We start from the raw sequence: 18,340 nt of genomic DNA, 5'->3' as shown, positions 1-18,340 counted from the left end.
GCAGTTTTATTTAAAGGGGATTTCCAAAGTTTCATTTGGAACTGCCCTCTTTATGAGGACCTGTCACTTAAGAACCTGTCATCTTTTGATATCTGAAAAATGAGAACTACGAAATTACAACGCATTTATTGTTATTAAAAAACTCTTCAAATATGGTGAAAACACAGTCACAGTTCCAAAAATGTCTTTGCTTTTGGGTCTTTCTTAAGCATTTTGATATCTTAAATCATATTCCTATTTGCAGACATGATAAATGATTGCAAGAACAGTTTCCTTATTGTGTTATTTCTAGTTGAGCTGTTCACAATTGACCACCGGAATCTTGTCAAATGTCACCTCATCGCACCTTTACCCCTTTTTTAGGCCAAGTGTGTTATATCGCTTATGCCAATGCTCCAAAATGGATGGAAGACTTAAAAGATACCGCAAATGAAGGAATTGGTCATGGAAAATTTCATGAATGTTAAAATTAATCTTTTATTAGAAAATCCAATATGATAAATTCGCAATTTTCAAAGCTTATTCATGATAGCTACCCGCTTCATTATACAAGTTATCAGTGTTTTTTTAAGTTTCTAAATTCTAGCAGTAACTCTCAAACAAAAATAGTTAAGAGTGTTTTAAGTTCATAACATTGATTCCTTGTGTTAAATTTCTGCAAGGCGTCAAGCTTAAAGGTGATTTTCTGACTGTTTAAAACACACAACACCTGCTGTCCATAGACTAAAACTCAAATTTACATAATATAAAAAAACAACATGTGATTCATATCTGTTAAACGGTACAAGAATAATCATTTTCCCATCTAAATGTGTTAATGATTTATAACTAAATATCAGCAATATACAACAAAATACAGTCTTATAATGTAACCAAACTTTTTGTACACTCACTGTAAAAAGTTTCTCAACGTATTGGGCATATTTCACACAATGTATAAATAATAAATAAAAGTTTTAAGAAAAATATAAAAAATAGGAAACCAATTCTAAATCATCCCCTTTAGCAAAGACTGCTGGACCGAGGCGTTACTCACAAGCTTTATTTTAGAACAAGTTTGGGAAACATTAAAACGGTTATAGAGAGTCAACTTAGAAAGCTAGGCATATGCTGACGCGGATTGTTTTTTAGAACTATTAAAAGGGAACAATTCTGTCACACATTATTTTAGCAAAACCTTAACAGTTTCCTCGAATTTGAAATATTCTCCATATATTCATATAAAACTTCTTATTAGATACTTATCGAGTTTTTTTCATACAGACTTGACATCTTTGAATATAATTTGTGAACGCACCCTTTTTCTCTGATCATGGAACTGTCATTTTCAATTTATGGTCATGGTAAAGTAAAGGAACGAGCAACGTCTGCAAAATTTCTACCGAAATTCGGAGTCGGCGATCGCAAGTTTAAGAGCGTTAACTCCAATTTTCTGTCGTTATTCTCGCCCTACCACAATGGCTCAATGGTTTCGCCACATATCAAAATGTGTGTCATGCTTGCCGTGCGATTTGCTTGCCGGCGTGTCGTTAGTGGGCCATATTTTTTGTCGAAGATAATGATCGTCACGTTACTGTGATTGGGTTTATAGCGCAATGATTACCGATTATTTTTGGTTCTTATTAGAAGATATGGACTTGAATGACATGTGGTGTCAACAGAATTTACTACACAGCACACCTTAAAGTCGATTTATTGAGAGTAAGTTTGACGAGTGTGTTTTCTCAAGAAATGGTCCAGTTGATTGGCTGCCTCGTTTATACGGTTTAATACTTCTAGAATATTTTCTTTGGGACTTCGTTAAGGCATGCTAACAGGACAACGCCATTTGAAGATCTCATAGCCTGCATTGAACATCGAAAATAATGTGGCAATGACCATTTGAACGAAGTCGAGTTCCATTCATAAATGTTTTGATTGTACTTCAAGCCGATTAGAAAGTTTTTGTAATGTCTCGAATTGCGTTTTATTTTAGTCAAGTCCTTATTAAAAAAAGCACTTTATTATAGCATCTACGTTTTTCTAGGCATATTTCACATCAATTTAATTTCAAGCTCAAATTTGACCGATTGAAAAGAGTATCACGAGTGCTCTGCTCGTATTAGTCTAATATTAGTATAGATTTTCACCCGAAAAGTGTTCTAGAAAAAAATTGTATTTATTATTATTTTATTTTTGCAAACATGACACAATTGGGATTCTTACTTTTGACAGAAAGTGTAAATAAGTTTTTGCAAATATTATCCTTCCTATTCTGTATTGCATATTTAAATCAATAACAATTAAAGTAATTTTATATCGGTTTTAATAAGATTCGAAATGTCACGATAATAATTATTTGTCACTTAAGAACCAAGAGAACACAATTATAAAATAGATTAAATATTTAAAAATATAATTTCTGCAATGAAAACACGGTACCGTATTACCTACATTATAAAAGCTGAAACAACCATTTCTAATTCCATAGAATATCTTACAATGGTGCATATAAAATATAACTATCCACTTAATAAAAAAGTTTTCTTTAATAAAATTTTCAAAGCACAAGTTAACACTTTACGTTATATTGGTTATATAGTTGAAGAAAATGATAAATTTTATTCTTTTCATTATGTTCGATGTGCAATTTTTACTTTTTCACTTGGGATTTGCTCATGTTTGGGTGTAAGTTCTTTCAAAACTGCATAATTACATAATTTTTGCATATATACCAATATATTTTGAACCAGAATGATAGTTAAACTAGGTTCGAAGGATATCATTACAGAAGTGAGCTCCAGGTACTCATTTTAATCGGTCATAATATAGTGTTTTCTTCCAATAACGACTTAACTTTACTTTTTGAAAATAAAGCACAATTTGAGATATTAAAAAAACTTTCTTATCGGCTTGAAGTACAATCAAAACATTTGTTCAAATGGCCATTGCCAATGTTTGCTCTGAGCTTTTCCAATGCCGTTGGCTTGTTAGCATGACTTAACGTAGTCCCAAAGAAAATATTCTAGAAGAATTAAATCGAACAACCGAGGCCTACAACCGACTGAATTATTTCTTGAAACAACCAGCTCATCAAACTTACATTTCAACAAATCGACTGTAAGGTGTGCTGTGTGGTACCATTCTGTTGAAATTACATGTCATTCAAGTCCATATCTCCTAATTTGGACCAAAAATAATTGGTAATCATAGTGCGATAAATCCATTCACAGTAACGTGACGATCGTTATCTTCGACGAAAAATTATGACCCAATAAAGACGCCGGCAAGAAGACGTTGGTCGCTCTTGAACCATTTACCATGGCCATAAATTGACAATGACAGTTCGATGATCAGAGAATAATGGTGCGTCCACAAATTATATTCAAAGATGTCAAGTCCCTTTGAAAAACTCAATAAGTATATAATAAGAAGTTTTATATTAATATTTAAAAAACGCTCAATTTGTTTTAACGTGGTTTCAAACAAAAAAGTCTTAAGCCGTTAAATAAAAAGATGGATAGATTTGTGATCACCTTTTATAAAAAAAAACTCGATGACGAAACATTTTTCCAACTTTTCGAACCGACAACTAAGACGTCCAAATTTATGTTAACCATTTCAATACTTGTATCGTTTCATTTTCAATAATGGCTGCGTTCAATCTCGTGTTGGATAGATTTAGATACATTGTTGAACGAGTTTGGTAGCTGTATTGAGATAGCTGTCAAAAAATAAAAACAAGTTTCAGCTGTTCACAAAAAGCAGAGAAATATTTAAGCTTTGAAGTCAAAATTGTTGTAAGATAAAACATTTAATGGAACAGGATGAGGTTTTTCAACTTCAGAACGCTGGATACTAGAGGAAAGACCTAGCAAATTGGTCATCTACAAAACGGGAACAAAATAAGTAAATTTTGAAGTTTAAAAAAATAGATCATAATTGCCTTCTAAAATACGGAGGCAAATAGCTTCCGCATCGTTTATTATGTACAGAACATCCTGAAATACAACTTCAACTAACATTTTGTATATTTTTGTTTACCAACAAATACAAAAAGCTGAAATTAATTTTCAAGTTTCTTGAAATTCAACTATGTGTTAAATCAGCAGTTCTGTCAGATACCTACATACCCCAGAAATTCTTGGATACCTTTGGATTCCTTTTTTGACATCTCAGCTGATCAGCTTTTTTTACACGTAAAACACTAACAAAAAGGTATCCGGATACCCTACCTGTCTGAGATTGAACGCAGCCAATTGTGAATATTTAAACTTGAGAAATGTCAAAAGATGACACCTTCGAAAATGACAGCTGTAACATTAGCAGTCTATTCAAAATTAATTTTGTTAATGGTTAGCCCCATTTATGCAAAGTATATTAAATTTTTGTGTTTTTTTTTACAGTTTGCAAAATTGGTCCTTGATCCTCAATTTTCAGGAGGCAGTGCTATGAGCGCAGCAACAACATTTCTTTATCTATCAACATTCATAGCCTATCGTGCAGCATTTTTCCAAAGAGAAAGTATGGTTATTTATTTATCTACTGAGTGTAATCGCAACCTTATTTTGATTTCTTAAAAGGACTCGCACAAATGTTGATTTTCTTACAAAAGGATGTTGATAAATTTCTCACCAAATCAGACGAAGAAGAAGAAAAACTTTTCGACGAAATGCATAGTTATATAAAAGTGATAACAGTTTCAATTTGGGCACCTACAACAACAGCTGCTCTTATAGCATATATTGATGGTTTTTATAGAATTGCTATTGGTTCGTATTGGGATACAACGTCAGAAAAGGTAAGTTAAACTTATAAATTGTACATAATTATTAAAAGAAAAATGCTCTCAAAATGTGTTTGTTTTTTAACAGGAATCATATACACCGCCATTACTAAGTAGATTATATCCCTTCAAAGAAATTGCTGAAAATATATATTTTGGAATTATATTGCCAATGTATGCCCTTTTTATTGGATGTATTGCAATACCGCTGTGGCATACATTCATAACGAGTCTTATGAGTTATGTTAACTTAAAGTGGAAGATAATGCATAAGCGAATAATTGGAATGGATGTAAGTACCAACAACAATTACGAGTATGAAGCCCGTAACAATAACCCATTTTTTCTAGGTTTAAGTTGGTAATGTGAGCATTTGACACCTGTCAAAATTAGCTTTTATTGGAAGTGTCATAATAATAGTTGAATGTTTGACATTTACCATAATGAATCGCTTAACATTCGAGCAACATGTTAAAATTATATAGTGTTGATTCAAAATTTGGACATTTTTCGAGCGTTAAATTTGTGAAGAAAAATTTGGAAGCGCTAGTGTATAGCCTTGTGCACATCCTAATGCTGCTGCTAGTACAAGTGGCGTTAGGTCTTTTCGCCCAATACTATAACGCCAAAGTCCTAAAATGTCATACAATCCAAATTTGGTCACAAAGCCTAAAAAGTTACAAAAGATATCGCTGACAAATCTAAAGCGGATGTCTTAACGCCCAAATTAAAGTTAAATAAAATAACGCTCAAGTTGTTAGTTGTCATTCTGCCCAAAGGAATTTTAAATTTTAAATTTGGGTTTAATGACATGGCTTTGTGATATTTATGTTGGGTATTACGTAGATTATGATTTCTATCGTTTTTAATGACCTATCACCCAACAGCATATAACCTTAATCGAAAAATGATATACATAAAGCTCAACGAGAGAAACGTCGTAAACATAACTAAGAAAACGTTATAAAGCCCAAATAAAATGTCAAATCGTCCAAATCAAATTTTAATGTCGTAACGCTCAAATTTGGAAATGTTATAACGCCTTTAATTTTGTAATAGGCAAATAAACGGTCTTTCAATAAGGGCGGGTAAATGTTGGAAAGGAATTAAACAAGTTGTGTGCGATGTTTTAACAAAATTATTTTTTTTATTTAAAAGGTGCATGTATGCCATTAAGTATGCCATCATTCAAATGCCCGCCTCGGCTTCTTACGGTGGCATGGATCCGAGTGGTCCAATTTTGCGTGACTCTTCCGCATAGATCTGGCTGAATTTGAGCAATGGCCTATGTTATGTTCACCTTTAGGACAGCGGTCGACTGTGGTTTGTTTGCACGGTCCTGCGACTTTAAGAAAGACCACAGGAAAAAATAAAGGGGGTCGAATAGCATGACCTTGGTGGCCAATTAATATCCCTCCTGCAAGAGATAACCTTACCCTAAACTCGTTCGTTTATTTTTCCGTTTGGGAGATAAGAACTCAAAATGTCGTATTACCTAAAGTAAACAAAAATTTTGTCAAAATATCCAAATGTTATTTTAGAGATATGTCAATTAGTAATTTGGACGTCACGATATTTTAAAATTGACTCGGGGCTTTGTGGCATTTTCTTCTAAAAATGTTTTGGGAAATAAAGCCCTTTTTGGGCGATATTACATTTTTAATATTTTGGGGTTATTATTTTTGAGCAATGAAAAAAACCTGTGATATTGCCAAACTCGTACATTTTTCATTTGGGTGATATGGTTTTGGGCGAAAACACTTAACGCCATTACAAACGTTTCTGATGTTGCCAATTTATCGGTGTTCCAGCATTGTATCAATTGAACATTACTTTAAAAGAATCGCATGTTTAAAGGTTAAAATTTGAATGATATATTGGCTTTCATAATTAAGGGCAACATGTTACGTCTTGAGACCGAAAAATTAATGACCCTATACCTACCTATTTTAGTTAATGGTTTCAACATGTTCACACTACAGGTTCAATTAATTGACACCTCATTATTCTCCAAAAATTAAATATGTACCTACAATTGATGAACGTTAATGAATGGGCTGTTATTTTAAATTGTTTTACAACCCTTACATGTCGTTACATTAATTCTTGTGACAATTAACTTAGTGTAGCACATTACAAAAAGTAGATAATTATTGTATAATTCCCAAAATTGTTTCCTTTATTAATAAAATTCGTGATAAATTGAATAATGATATGGGTAGCAATTAATATCAGAATTTTTGAGAGATCTAGCTCTTCCGTAAATCCCATTTCAGAAACATTCAGAAACACCATGGGGTACACTTATAACTATCCTCTAGATCCAAAAATTTTTGATAACCAACTTTTCAATGTCCAAGCTAAAGCGTTGCGTATTAGTGGCTATTTAATTGATAAAACTCAAAAACATAAGTTTTGGCAATTTTGTGTAAGTGTGTTTTTTACGTTTTCGATTGGTCTTTGCTGTGCGTTAGAAGTGAGTAATTCAGAATTTTCAAAAAGTGGTAATTTCTAATGCGTGTGATTTTGAATTATTTATACAGTTTGGTAAATTGATTTTAAGTTATGGTCAAGAAGGAGGCAGTGCAATGAGTCCTGCAACTGCATTCCTTTATCTCACTACATCAATTGCAATCCACAATGCATTTTTTCGGAGGAAAAGTAAGTGTCCCTATCAGAAATGGCTATAAAAATGGTCACAAAATTAGTTTTCTTCAAGGTATTGCTCGTATGTTAGCCTACTTGCAAAAAAATCTGGATCTCCTTCGAACGAAAACCGATGAAGTTGAAGAGGAATACTTTAAGGAAGCTCACAGATATATGCAATTAATAACATTTTGTGTTTGGACACCGTCTTTAATTGCCGGCCTTATGGCATATATTGAAGCTTTTTATATGATGGCATTTCTTCCGGATCTTATATTTAATATAGAAAATGTTAGATAAATTATTTGAATTTCCTTTAACAGTAAAAGTCAAAAATTAAATTCACTTTTATTTGCAGATTCAAAATTCAATTGATACACAACCTTTGCTGACAAGACTCTTTCCATTTCGAGAGGTCCATGATGACTTATTTGTTGGATACATTCTACCATTGTATGCTTTGTTTTTGGGCATAATGATGATACCATTATGGCATACATTCATCACTGGCATGATGTCTTATGTGAATTTGAAATGGAGGATTATGCATAAACGATTGTCTACGATGGATGTTAGAAAACAATAATTTTTAAAATATAAAATATTTTTTCTTTAAATTGATTTAAGCTCTTTGTACAAAACTTGTGGAGAAATTTTGTTAATATCTTTTCAGGCTTTAAAAATTAAGTCAAAAACTTTCAATCCTTTAAAATCAAAAAAAAAGCAAACCCCTTTTATGAATGGGACAAATTTCGATCTTATACAAAATAGAAACTACACAAAAAAAATATTGAAATAAGACATTTTTTTGTCAACCTCAAGTACCGAAGTAGTCTTTAGAAACCACATTTCTAACAATATGATTTTTACTTTTAATTCCAGGTCTCAAAAGTAATTCTGGAACCAAATGAAGTCTTATATTATTCGACACTCGATGGAGCCGAAAATAAAAACAATTTTCTACGTGAACGAATGTGTAAATTTAGTGTTGTTGAACAAATTCGTATACATTGGTGAGTATAATTAATTTTTGCATTTAAGTGCACATACACAGGGTCAATCATTTTTTAGTTTTGAAAGCAAGGCTGGCGATACTTTTTTGTTGAACATCTATGTATTTTACTACAAAGTTTTGGACTTTTTTATTATAAAGCACACGTTCTTAAGACGATTGGCTTTTGAAGAAAAAATAAAACGCATATAATTTAATGTTATGGCCAAGAATTTAGCTTCATTATAAAGATAAGGGTTTGACATTATGTTTTAAAAAATATTTTCGGCCAAGAGTGGCCTCCACAGCTGGCTCAAATAAATTTCGGCCAGATATTATTTTTCAAATCATGTCTGCGTACACAAGAGAATTCGCATAACCCAACAAAAATAGTGCAGCAGTTATAACTGCACGATCTTTGAGGCCATGCCACATACTCAAGACGGGACATAATAGGATTATAGGCTCACCAAGTCTTTCCTTTTGACGTGCTGATTGTTTCGTTGGCTGTATGGCATTAAGCACCGTCTTAATGCAACCGAAGTATGTCTATTCATTCTGAAATGACAAATTAAGGTGCGCATAGATCAAAAGCAAGTTGTCAAAAAGACTAACTCCAAAAAAAATATATATTGAAAACCACAAGTCTAAAAAACACAATTTTTGAAATACCTATAACATCAACATAGGCGTCTGGGGTAGATTAGCAGGTTGCGATTCTTTAGTTAATGATCAACCACCTTTTGGTATCTTGGCCCTAAGTTGAGTAAAGTTGGTGTCTAACTTAGTTCTGGGATTGCACTTGGACTTTTCTGTGGCTCCAAGGAAAACAAATTAACGGTGTAAAATTGCATTGTCATGGTGGCCAATTATCATCAACATAATGTGAAACGAAGCGACTAGTCTACTAATCTCACTCAATAAGGTCTTAATAAGTGTTGTGTCTTGTTGACTGGTCATTACCTATCATCTAAGTTAAGATATTTAATCGCTTCCAAAAAAATGGTGTTTAATCGTTGTAAACGCTGCACCCGCCACTCCATCGGGAATTCGAAGATTCGTATTTTTGTTTGTTCTGTTTATTCCAAGAAATTGGAAATTTTTCAATAGTAACTTAACTCATATCATACATTAATATTTTGGTAAGACCGATGATTTGGTTCCTATCCTGGATCATAGCTATGCTACTATTTTCAAAGTAATTTTATTCTAGTTTTAACTTTTTCTTATCATTTTTGAATTCCAAAGTTTTCTTATTTCTGTCTTCAAACAATCTTTACTCAAGACTTGAAAACTTTAAAAATCACAGTAATTACTGTTGAAATATTCGAATTCTTTAATTTCATATCATTTTAAAATAATTGATGTTCAAAGAGTTATTTTTGGTTTGACTTGGACTTGTCCCTCTTTTGATAGAAGGTCTTCTATTGCTAAAAGTTTGTATTTATTTTGTCGAGCATATAAATTTGATAAAAGTAATTTTTCTTGTATGACTCTTGTTCTGTTATCTATTATGAAATTCTATTTAGGTACATTTTGTAAGCCCTTATTATTATTAAGTAAATTCTGCCACTTCGCGATTTTAATTTTGATACGATGCGACTACGGTTTTTTAAGGTATAACAATGAAAAACATAATAGTCATTATCAGTAAATTTTGTACTGGTTCCCGGTCGGTCTCTAATAACATCGAATACATATTTTCCACTGTGCTGGAGATACCTCTACAACATGATTTAATAAGCTTCTTCTGGGTCCCTACTATGTAACTCGATTCTACTTTTGATTCTATTCGAAACTCATTTCCTATTCTACTTTCAAATCGTATTTCGTATATAATTATAATCGGATGCCAGTTAAACCAATTTGTTTTAAAACAATTTTGTACTTTCGAACGAGTATCGAGTTGTTTGGCAGTTCTTAAAACAAAACAAAAATAAAACATACAATTTTTGGACTAGAATAATTATTACAAAAATGAACACCGTTAGAATTTGGTTTATTTTGCAAAGACATGAAGAACGGTACGAGCAAATTGAACGCAGAAGAATAACAGATAATTCCAAAATAATGGAGCTGAGTGAGAAAAGTTTGTACATATAAAGGGCGATTTTTTAGCTATTATCTTTTTGCAACACTTTTTTAAACAGCAAGTTTCGCGTTTTGTTTCACTATCAAACATCTTCAGTTTGGTCTATAATTTAACCATGAATCGTCTTACAAACTAACAACGCTTGAAAATTGTTGAATTTTATTATCAAAATGTGTGCTCTGTTAAGAAAGTTTATCGCGCGTTTCTTTCATTTTATGGTAAGTTTAATCGACCATTCAAGCGACTATCTGGGCTACTGCAACTAAATTTCGCATCAAATTTATATTCTTGGACATTAAACCACCAACACGCTTATGTAGAGTGCGCAGTGAAAATATCGCATCAGTGTTAATGATGACCATCAATTTTCAATTCGTCGCTATTCGCAGCAATTGGGCCTCTGTTCAACAACGTGGACAGTTTTGCGCAAGGATGTGATGTCTTTAAAAATACAGTTGGTGCAAGAATTGAAGCCGAACGACCTACTGTAACGTAAAAATTTTGGTGAATGGGCTCTTGGAAAGTTGGCTGAAGATCCACTTTTTTAATTAAAAATTGTGTTTGTGGAGAGGCTTATTTGAGGCGCATTCGTGGTCAACAATTGCATGAAATTATCTTTAAAAATTATTTTTATTGGACCGTAATAAAGATTTTATGCATTTTTCTAAATTTCATGTGTGTTTTTTTTGAATTTATTTTTTTTTTAAATCACCCTTAATACGGTAGAGTATTTGAAAGCATTCTTAATGAAAAATATAGGTATACTTTTGTTTTAGTTTTATTTAGAGCTATCGTCTTTCTAAAGTCCGATGTATGTTCCTATTTTAAACCATATCATCCGACATGACTACTCGCAAAAAACAAAATGCTGTTCCGATTATCATTAAGTTATCTGCTGCATTGAATTTGTTGGCAACAGGAGGTTACCAAAACCAAATTGGTGGTAAAAAGAACGGTGGAATTGCACGTCAAACCTTTTCAATTATACTTGCCGAAGTTTCAAAAGAGTCGTGTGCCCGCTGATGATACATTTAAAAATAAATGAGGAAGAGAAACGAATGTCCAAATGCTATTTTTAGCAAAAATCATGAATTCCCGGTGTCATTGTAAAAATTGTAATTCAACATTTTACTTCCACTTTAAGAAAAAAAAAACTTCGCTCGCAAAAACATTTGATGTAGTGATTATTTTCGATTTTGCCTTGTTTTGAATTCTACATTTGAGTCTTTAATGTTTAAGATATCCCTAATCTACCAGCAACAATTGTTCCTGGCTAAACAATTGGTTTTAAACTTCATCACTAAGCGAAGTAGTCCAGTTTTAGTAGTTTTGCCTTGATTTAAATTTACTATAAAATGGAACTTTTACTCCAATTTTGGATTAAAGTTTGTCGATGCATTCTTTCCGTGATAAATAACTTTAATAATAGTAAAAATAACTTAATTCTGTTTTTTGATTAAAGCAAATCTCTCAAATTGCTGAAAGTTAAATACTCAACAAATACAAACTTTTCAGTGACAATATCAAATATAACCTTAAATACTTCCTTTTTTTACTATTTTAAAGAGAAGTCTGTTTATTCACTTCAGAAGAAAAAAGTTCGACAGAAGGGACGTTGCTTTATCTAAAAGAGGATTTTCATCTTTATAAATATTCACTACGACAATAGTGTTTCCTCTCTTTCGTCCTTTTACAGATATTTCAGCAATAATACACGTCATTAAATAAATAAATAAGGTGGATGTGCAGTTCGTACAGAACTAGGACTTAGTGACTTACAACTCTCAACCTTGGAAAGATTGATTGAAATTTACATCAGACATAACTTAAAACCGTGTCTCATTGCCACAGCTCAACATGCTTACTCTAAGGGAAAATCAGTAGAATAAGCACTTCTCTCGCTGGTACGTATTATTGAATATTCCCTCGAATACAAAGAATATAACCTGGTAGCGTTCCTAGATATTAAAGAAGCTTTCAACAACGTCAGTTACCAGGCGATCACAACAGAAATGGATAAGCTGAAATTAGAGAAATCACTCATAGATCTTATAAGTCTCATGCTCAAAAGCAGGACAATAATTTCTAACATGAGAAGTTTCACTACCACCAGATCGGTGAATCGAGGCACTCCCCAAGGTGGAGTCCTTTCGCCTCTTTTATGGAACATGGTAGTAAACGACCTACTTACAGCTTAGGAGGCAGAGGGTTTTAAGGTGATTGCCTATGCTGACGACGTTGCGTATCTGGGAAGCACCCCCAAGTTCTCTCGGAACTCCTACAAAATGCCTTAAATAGGCTAACAAAATGGGCTAAGCAACGTGGCTTGGACGTCAATCCACATAAACAGAATTAATATTGGGAACAATGGAATCTCAGCCTATCCCCATTAATGTAGTGTATTCCAGGCAGAAGTAATGGCGATTAAAGAAGCACTATCCTGGCTCAAAGAAAATGTTAAATCTTGCAAGGATATGCGAATCTTTTCAGACAGCCAAGACGCTCTTAAATCTCTCGCGTCTGTCTCCACAATCTCTCAAACTGTCCACGATTGTCGATCATCTCTGAATGAGATGACGGAACAGTTTAATATTCACCTCATTTGGGTGGCGGGCCACAGAGACATTCCGGGAAATTGCAAAACCGATGAGCTCGCCAAAAACGGAACACTTCTGCCTAATGTTAGACAAAAACATAACATAGGAACACCACTTGCTACATGCAAATATCTTCTCAAACAATATGCTCTAGAATCAACAAATGCTAGATGGTCACAGAGTACCACCTGCCTAGCAACCAAGCATAGACTTAAAACGGTCAAAAGACTTGATATCCCTGAGCAGACAAAGTATAAGCTCTACAATTGGAGTAATAACAGGAAACAGCCTAATAGGAAGACTTGCTTTTAGGCTAGGGGTCTACACAAATGACTTTTGAAGAAGCTGCATGGACGAGGGGGAAGGGGAAACAGTCCAACACCTTCTATGTACATGTCCAGCACTCTCCATTAGTGGGAATAACTTTCTCGGTAATCCCTTCTTCGATAATACCAGTGAACTGGCAACGATTGGCACAAAACGTCTCTCTAACTTTATTGAAAGCACGAAATGGTTTGTTTAAGTTCATTACTCTCCCATGAGTAACCTCATAAGTGGTATCACAATGGACCCTTGAGGTCAACGTGCGTCAATGACATCTGGACGAATGTAGGGGACCTATAGTCTTAATCCGAATCCAAACGACTAATTTGAGAAAGCATTTTTCATGACAAGAATTTATCTTGCAGGGTATGTCAATTCCTCACAAAAGGCAGTACCCGTGAATAAATAACTTAAGGCACTGATTGAAAACAAGACCTCTATCCTGACAGTCTTTCTCACCAACCATCATGCCAGTGGTACTTAAAGGAATTTCATCCAGTTAACTTTCGAACGTACTGTCAATGAATGTAGTACAGAGATTATTGTTCTCGACCGCACATCAAGAATGTATAAGGCCTTACCCAGCACTGTTTCTCTCCCATTTAACTTCCAAAATATTAGGATTATTCATAACGTTAATTTTGTGTTCCAAATATAAAAAAAAACTAATTTTACCAACCATTTCCAGGTTCGCCTGTGAGCTTCAAGAGTTAATTGGTGTTCCAGTATTCGCCGACTTCATAATATTTTCGATTTTGATTTGTTTTCTATTCTACGAGTTAGTAACGGGGGTAAGTTTTGGAATATTAATTTCTTCTTCTTGAACTCATTTAATGTGTGTTTTTAGAATCCTACAAAAATGGATTTCGTATTCATGTGTCTGTATTTATTCGTGATGTCTTCGATATTGTGGCTTTATCATTGGCATGCAACCCTAATGAAGGAAAATGTAAGTCTTCTCCAGTTTTTTTTAAAGTCCAAACTAATCAAAAAAGTGTTGTGTATTTAAAAAAAAAAAACAGAGTTTAGAAATGGGTTTTGCAATTTACTCTTGCGACTGGTACAACTATCCTATAAAAATTCAAAAGATAATTCAACTGGCTATGACAATCACAGCTCGTCCCTTGGAAATCAAAGCCGTTCTGGTGCCGCTGAGTCTGACAACCTTCATAGATGTAAGTCTTCAAAAATATTGAATTTATAAGTAAGTTCTTTTCTTATAGATCATACGAGCCGCCTACAGTTACTTCAGTCTCTTAAGGAAGACATCGGATTAAAGAAACAACAAATCAAATATTTTGTAGATCACTTTATTATCATAATCTTTAGTTCATGTTTATAAAAATAATAATATTAAAACTGTGAAACGGTACACCCCCACTTGCACAGAATTTAGAAATAAAAAGAAAAAATACAAAGGAAATCTTCACCTAAATTAACGTCTATCTGTTTTGCCTGATCCTCGCTTGCCAGCGAACAAATGCTTGGGCATCTTGGTTCCAATGAAACGATCCGCTTCTCCCTTGAGACCGTTTCTCGTCACCTTCTTGGCAATATCGCGCTTGGCCATGATGTGCAGTTTCTTCTTCATAGCCACATTCTTGACACCTTGGTGATCTCGAGGAAGAGCTCGTTTGAGAGCTTGACCAGTCGATCGGACCACAGCTGAGGATTCTTTGTCGAGCAGTATTCTCTTGCCGATGGATGGTTTACCGACTTCGACAAGGCCTCGTCGGATGTCGACCACACTCTTTGTGAAGTTGGCGTTTTCTGTGCCCGACATATCGACTCCAAGATTCTCCATGGTTTCGCGGAGCTTGGTGACACTACGATCACGGACCTTGGGTTGTTTGTTACGTGGAATAATTGGCTTGTTCTTTCTGCTCTGCAAGCGTCTCTCGTCGCGGAGGAGGAATCGTCTGTCGCGGATCTGTTTGGCCATTTCGCGGATTTCTTTGAGAGTGTCGTCCATGGACATGTCTGGTGGATTGTAGAGTCCGGATTCTTCGCGGATGCCTTCGGCGCGTTCGAGTTCTTCCAGTTTGTCGAAAATATCGGGATCGATGTAGTCGGCGATGTTGTGGCCCTCCCAGAATTCTGGGATAACGTCGTAACGTTCCTCTTCGGGTATCGTTGTGTAGTTCTTCTTGAGGTCCAGTGTGTAGTCGTCTCCCATTTCCATTTCGATTTCTTTCTCGAGCTTGCGCTTGGTCTTCTCGGCATTGTTTTGGAGACGCTTAAGAGCTGCCTCAGGTATGCATGGTGGACGTGTCTTTTCATCGCGGGCCGCTGGCGTTGCCAAATGCAGACGGTTGAGGATGTTATCAACCTTCTTGGTGCGCATTTTCTGGTCAACACGGAACGACAACAATCGCTCGCAAGCCTCAATCTTAACCTCCATGACTCCTTCTTCGTTGACGGTCGACATGAACATCACTGGAATGTTCTTGTCTTCCTGCAGTTTTGTGATAATCTGTCTGCGGTCTTCGTTCAGCTCGTCAAGTGTCAGAATATCGATCTTATTGACGGCAACGATCAGAGGTTTGTTTGTGAAGAGGGGCTTGATTCCTTCGAAGAGCTTGACTTGTTCCTCCAAGGAGTGTCCACATTGCTCTGAGATGTCCATAAAGTACAGAACACATGCTCTCAAATGAGCCAGCGCTGTGATAGCCTGCATTTCAATGACGTTACGTTCCTCCAGAGGATGATCCAGAATTCCGGGAGTGTCAATCACCTGCCAACGCAGGTATTTGTAGTCTGTGTGTCCGACATACAAACTCTTGGTTGTGAATGCGTATGGCTGGACTTCTACGTCGGCCCGGGTGATCTTATTAATGAAGCTCGATTTGCCGACATTGGGAAAACCACAAATGATGATGGTGCGGTTGTAGGGATCGATTGTTGGCAAACGGGACAGATGCTGACGGACTTGCTCCAAGTATGTTAAATTTGAGGCTTGACGCTTCATGATTGTGGCCATGCGACCGAGAGCTGCTTTCTTCAGCTGTTTGCAACGATACAGGGAGTCACCGTACTTCAAAAGACGAACGTAGTCCTTGGCAACACTGAATTAAGGAGGAAAAATACATTAGTCTCGGATGGAAGTGGAAAGATCAAGGATGCAAGGTACTTACTTGTCAATCAAATGCCTGGCGGTGTTCAACTGACCCAGGGCCAATTTGTAATGGTCCTTGTCGTAGAGAACGTTCATTAAATCAGCATAGAATGGATGGACGTCGTCGAGTTTGGGGAAGTCCTGAATGATTTGCGACAGACGATCGTGGAAGTTTTGCTGCGTGTATTTAACTTTACGCGTGTAGAAAGCACGGATACGAGATATTTTGTATCCTTTATGCACAACGGTGGGGGTTTTACGTTGTGTTTTCGATAGCATAATATCGATAAAGTCCTAAAAACAAGAACAAGAGAAAACATAAATAAATAATAATTTAACATAATTTTGAATTTTATTAAATTACGACGCAAATGAAATGAAAGCATGGAGTTAGGTTAGGTTTTTTCTTTTGAGGTGTTTGTTATGAAAAATTGTTTTGATGTGATTTTTGTTTATTAAATTTAATATTTACCTTTGCTGGCGGAACCACCATAATTTTTTTGAAATTATACAAACTCATTTTGTATTATTTTTGTGTTATTTTCCGGAAAAATTTAAGGAAAATAAATTGAATCAAAGGCACAAAACACCACGAGGTGACGGCCGATTCGAAAAAGAGGGTGACGTTTGTTGAAATGATGAAATGTCAAGTTGGTTATTGACGGCGAGTAATCGAGCTGCGAGGTGTTTATGGATTGAAGAAAAGAGCGGCGCCATCTTTGGATAGATAGGAGACGGAATAATTTTAGTACTCGAAGCGTTCATTGGTAGTAGAAAATATTTTCAAATCAATTTTTTAAAAGTGAAGTTTTTAAGATACGTTTTTCGTGTTTATTGTTTATTGAAAACTGTACCAAAAATATCTCTATACACTTAAATAATTTGTTAGAAATCAAGATTATTCTAAATGTCTGCTTTACCACTTAAATTTCTTTCCAGGTAAATCCTCCCGTTAGCGAAAACCGCTTTTCATATATACTATATTCAAAAATGTTAGTTTTTCAGTTTTGTAAGGGTTTTGACAATTATGAGAGTTGAAAACAAAGTGTAAAACCGCTCATCGTGCCCTCCGTTGTTGTTGATCAGCCCCTTAGTCATTTATTCTCACGTACGTATTTATAGTTTGAAACGTTGCTGAACCAAACAATTGAACTGAACACTAAGCAGTTTTAAAAAAATGTATTTGATGTGAACATATTACCACTTAGTCTGAGAGTACCATAAAATTGTCCTTTCTAATTTTTACAAACATCAAAACTGTCTTTTTGAAGTTTATCGCTGCAGTGTGTATTTGTAGGCTTCTCTATTAAACGTCATAATCCATGATATCGAAAACTAAAGCAGAAAACAGGTCATTTTTGTTTCCAAGTTCGATTGTATATAAGTTTTTAATAAATGTGTTCGAGGTTCTTTGTAAAAAAAAGACGTTTTAGGTTTTCTTTTTTAGCTCTAAACAGAACGTAAATAGTTGAACTCGGATTGCTTTTTTCATACAGCGAAGTTCCTGAATATTTTATTTTTCAACGAGCTCGGAAACACTAATGCAAAATTTGTACTTACCAAGTACTTGGAAGACGAGTCAATCCATTTTTATACAGATGGTTCAAAAATGGTGGAGGTGTGTACTCTGAACGACTGAAATTAAGTCTCTCATTCCGCCTTTCCAATCATTGTAACGTGTTCCAGGTGGATTTTTTGTCGATAAAAGAAGTCTTGTCCTGGCTTAAAGAAAACGTGATATCAACATCTGATATCCGTAGTCTGGCAGCTATAAAATCTCTAGACTCTGTCTCTACAAATTTTATGACAG

The 18,340-nt window shown here is 34.7% G+C and overlaps 2 protein-coding genes across 2 annotated transcripts; one reads left to right on the top strand and one right to left on the bottom strand.

Moving 5' to 3' along the window:
* Positions 1 to 2,496: 2,496 nt before the first annotated feature.
* On the top strand, positions 2,497 to 14,850 carry LOC129949454 (odorant receptor 56a). The gene is made up of 10 exons (XM_056060922.1): positions 2,497 to 2,667; positions 4,386 to 4,503; positions 4,563 to 4,780; positions 4,854 to 5,057; positions 7,770 to 7,982; positions 8,294 to 8,424; positions 14,104 to 14,206; positions 14,263 to 14,364; positions 14,438 to 14,590; positions 14,639 to 14,850. The coding sequence occupies exons 2-10, from the start codon at positions 4,431 to 4,433 to the stop codon at positions 14,690 to 14,692; spliced, it is 1,251 nt and encodes a 416-aa protein (XP_055916897.1). The 5' UTR covers positions 2,497 to 2,667; positions 4,386 to 4,430; the 3' UTR covers positions 14,693 to 14,850.
* Positions 14,710 to 17,162, bottom strand: LOC129949453 (nucleolar GTP-binding protein 1). Its single transcript, XM_056060921.1, has 3 exons — positions 17,003 to 17,162; positions 16,550 to 16,824; positions 14,710 to 16,480 (listed from the first exon to the last, which is right to left on the bottom strand). The coding sequence occupies exons 1-3, from the start codon at positions 17,048 to 17,050 to the stop codon at positions 14,851 to 14,853; spliced, it is 1,953 nt and encodes a 650-aa protein (XP_055916896.1). The 5' UTR covers positions 17,051 to 17,162; the 3' UTR covers positions 14,710 to 14,850.
* Between the last annotated feature and the right edge of the window lie 1,178 nt (positions 17,163 to 18,340).

The sequence above is a fragment of the Eupeodes corollae genome, chromosome 3 (genome assembly GCF_945859685.1).
Source record: "Eupeodes corollae chromosome 3, idEupCoro1.1, whole genome shotgun sequence".
Lineage (NCBI taxonomy): Eukaryota > Metazoa > Arthropoda > Insecta > Diptera > Syrphidae > Eupeodes > Eupeodes corollae.
This window is presented reverse-complemented; position numbering and strand designations above follow the sequence as displayed.

Coding starts and splice junctions, on each gene's coding strand:
- LOC129949454 (XM_056060922.1), top strand. CDS start 4,431: ATGAGCGCAGCAACAACATTTCTTTATCTATCAACATTCATAGCCTAT. Junction 14,207..14,262: donor TCTACGAGTTAGTAACGGGG/GTAAGTTTTGGA, acceptor GTGTGTTTTTAG/AATCCTACAAAAATGGATTT. Junction 14,365..14,437: donor CAACCCTAATGAAGGAAAAT/GTAAGTCTTCTC, acceptor AAAAAAAAACAG/AGTTTAGAAATGGGTTTTGC.
- LOC129949453 (XM_056060921.1), bottom strand. CDS start 17,050: ATGAGTTTGTATAATTTCAAAAAAATTATGGTGGTTCCGCCAGCAAAG. Junction 16,825..17,002: donor TGGTGGTTCCGCCAGCAAAG/GTAAATATTAAA, acceptor TCTTGTTTTTAG/GACTTTATCGATATTATGCT. Junction 16,481..16,549: donor GCCAGGCATTTGATTGACAA/GTAAGTACCTTG, acceptor TCCTTAATTCAG/TGTTGCCAAGGACTACGTTC.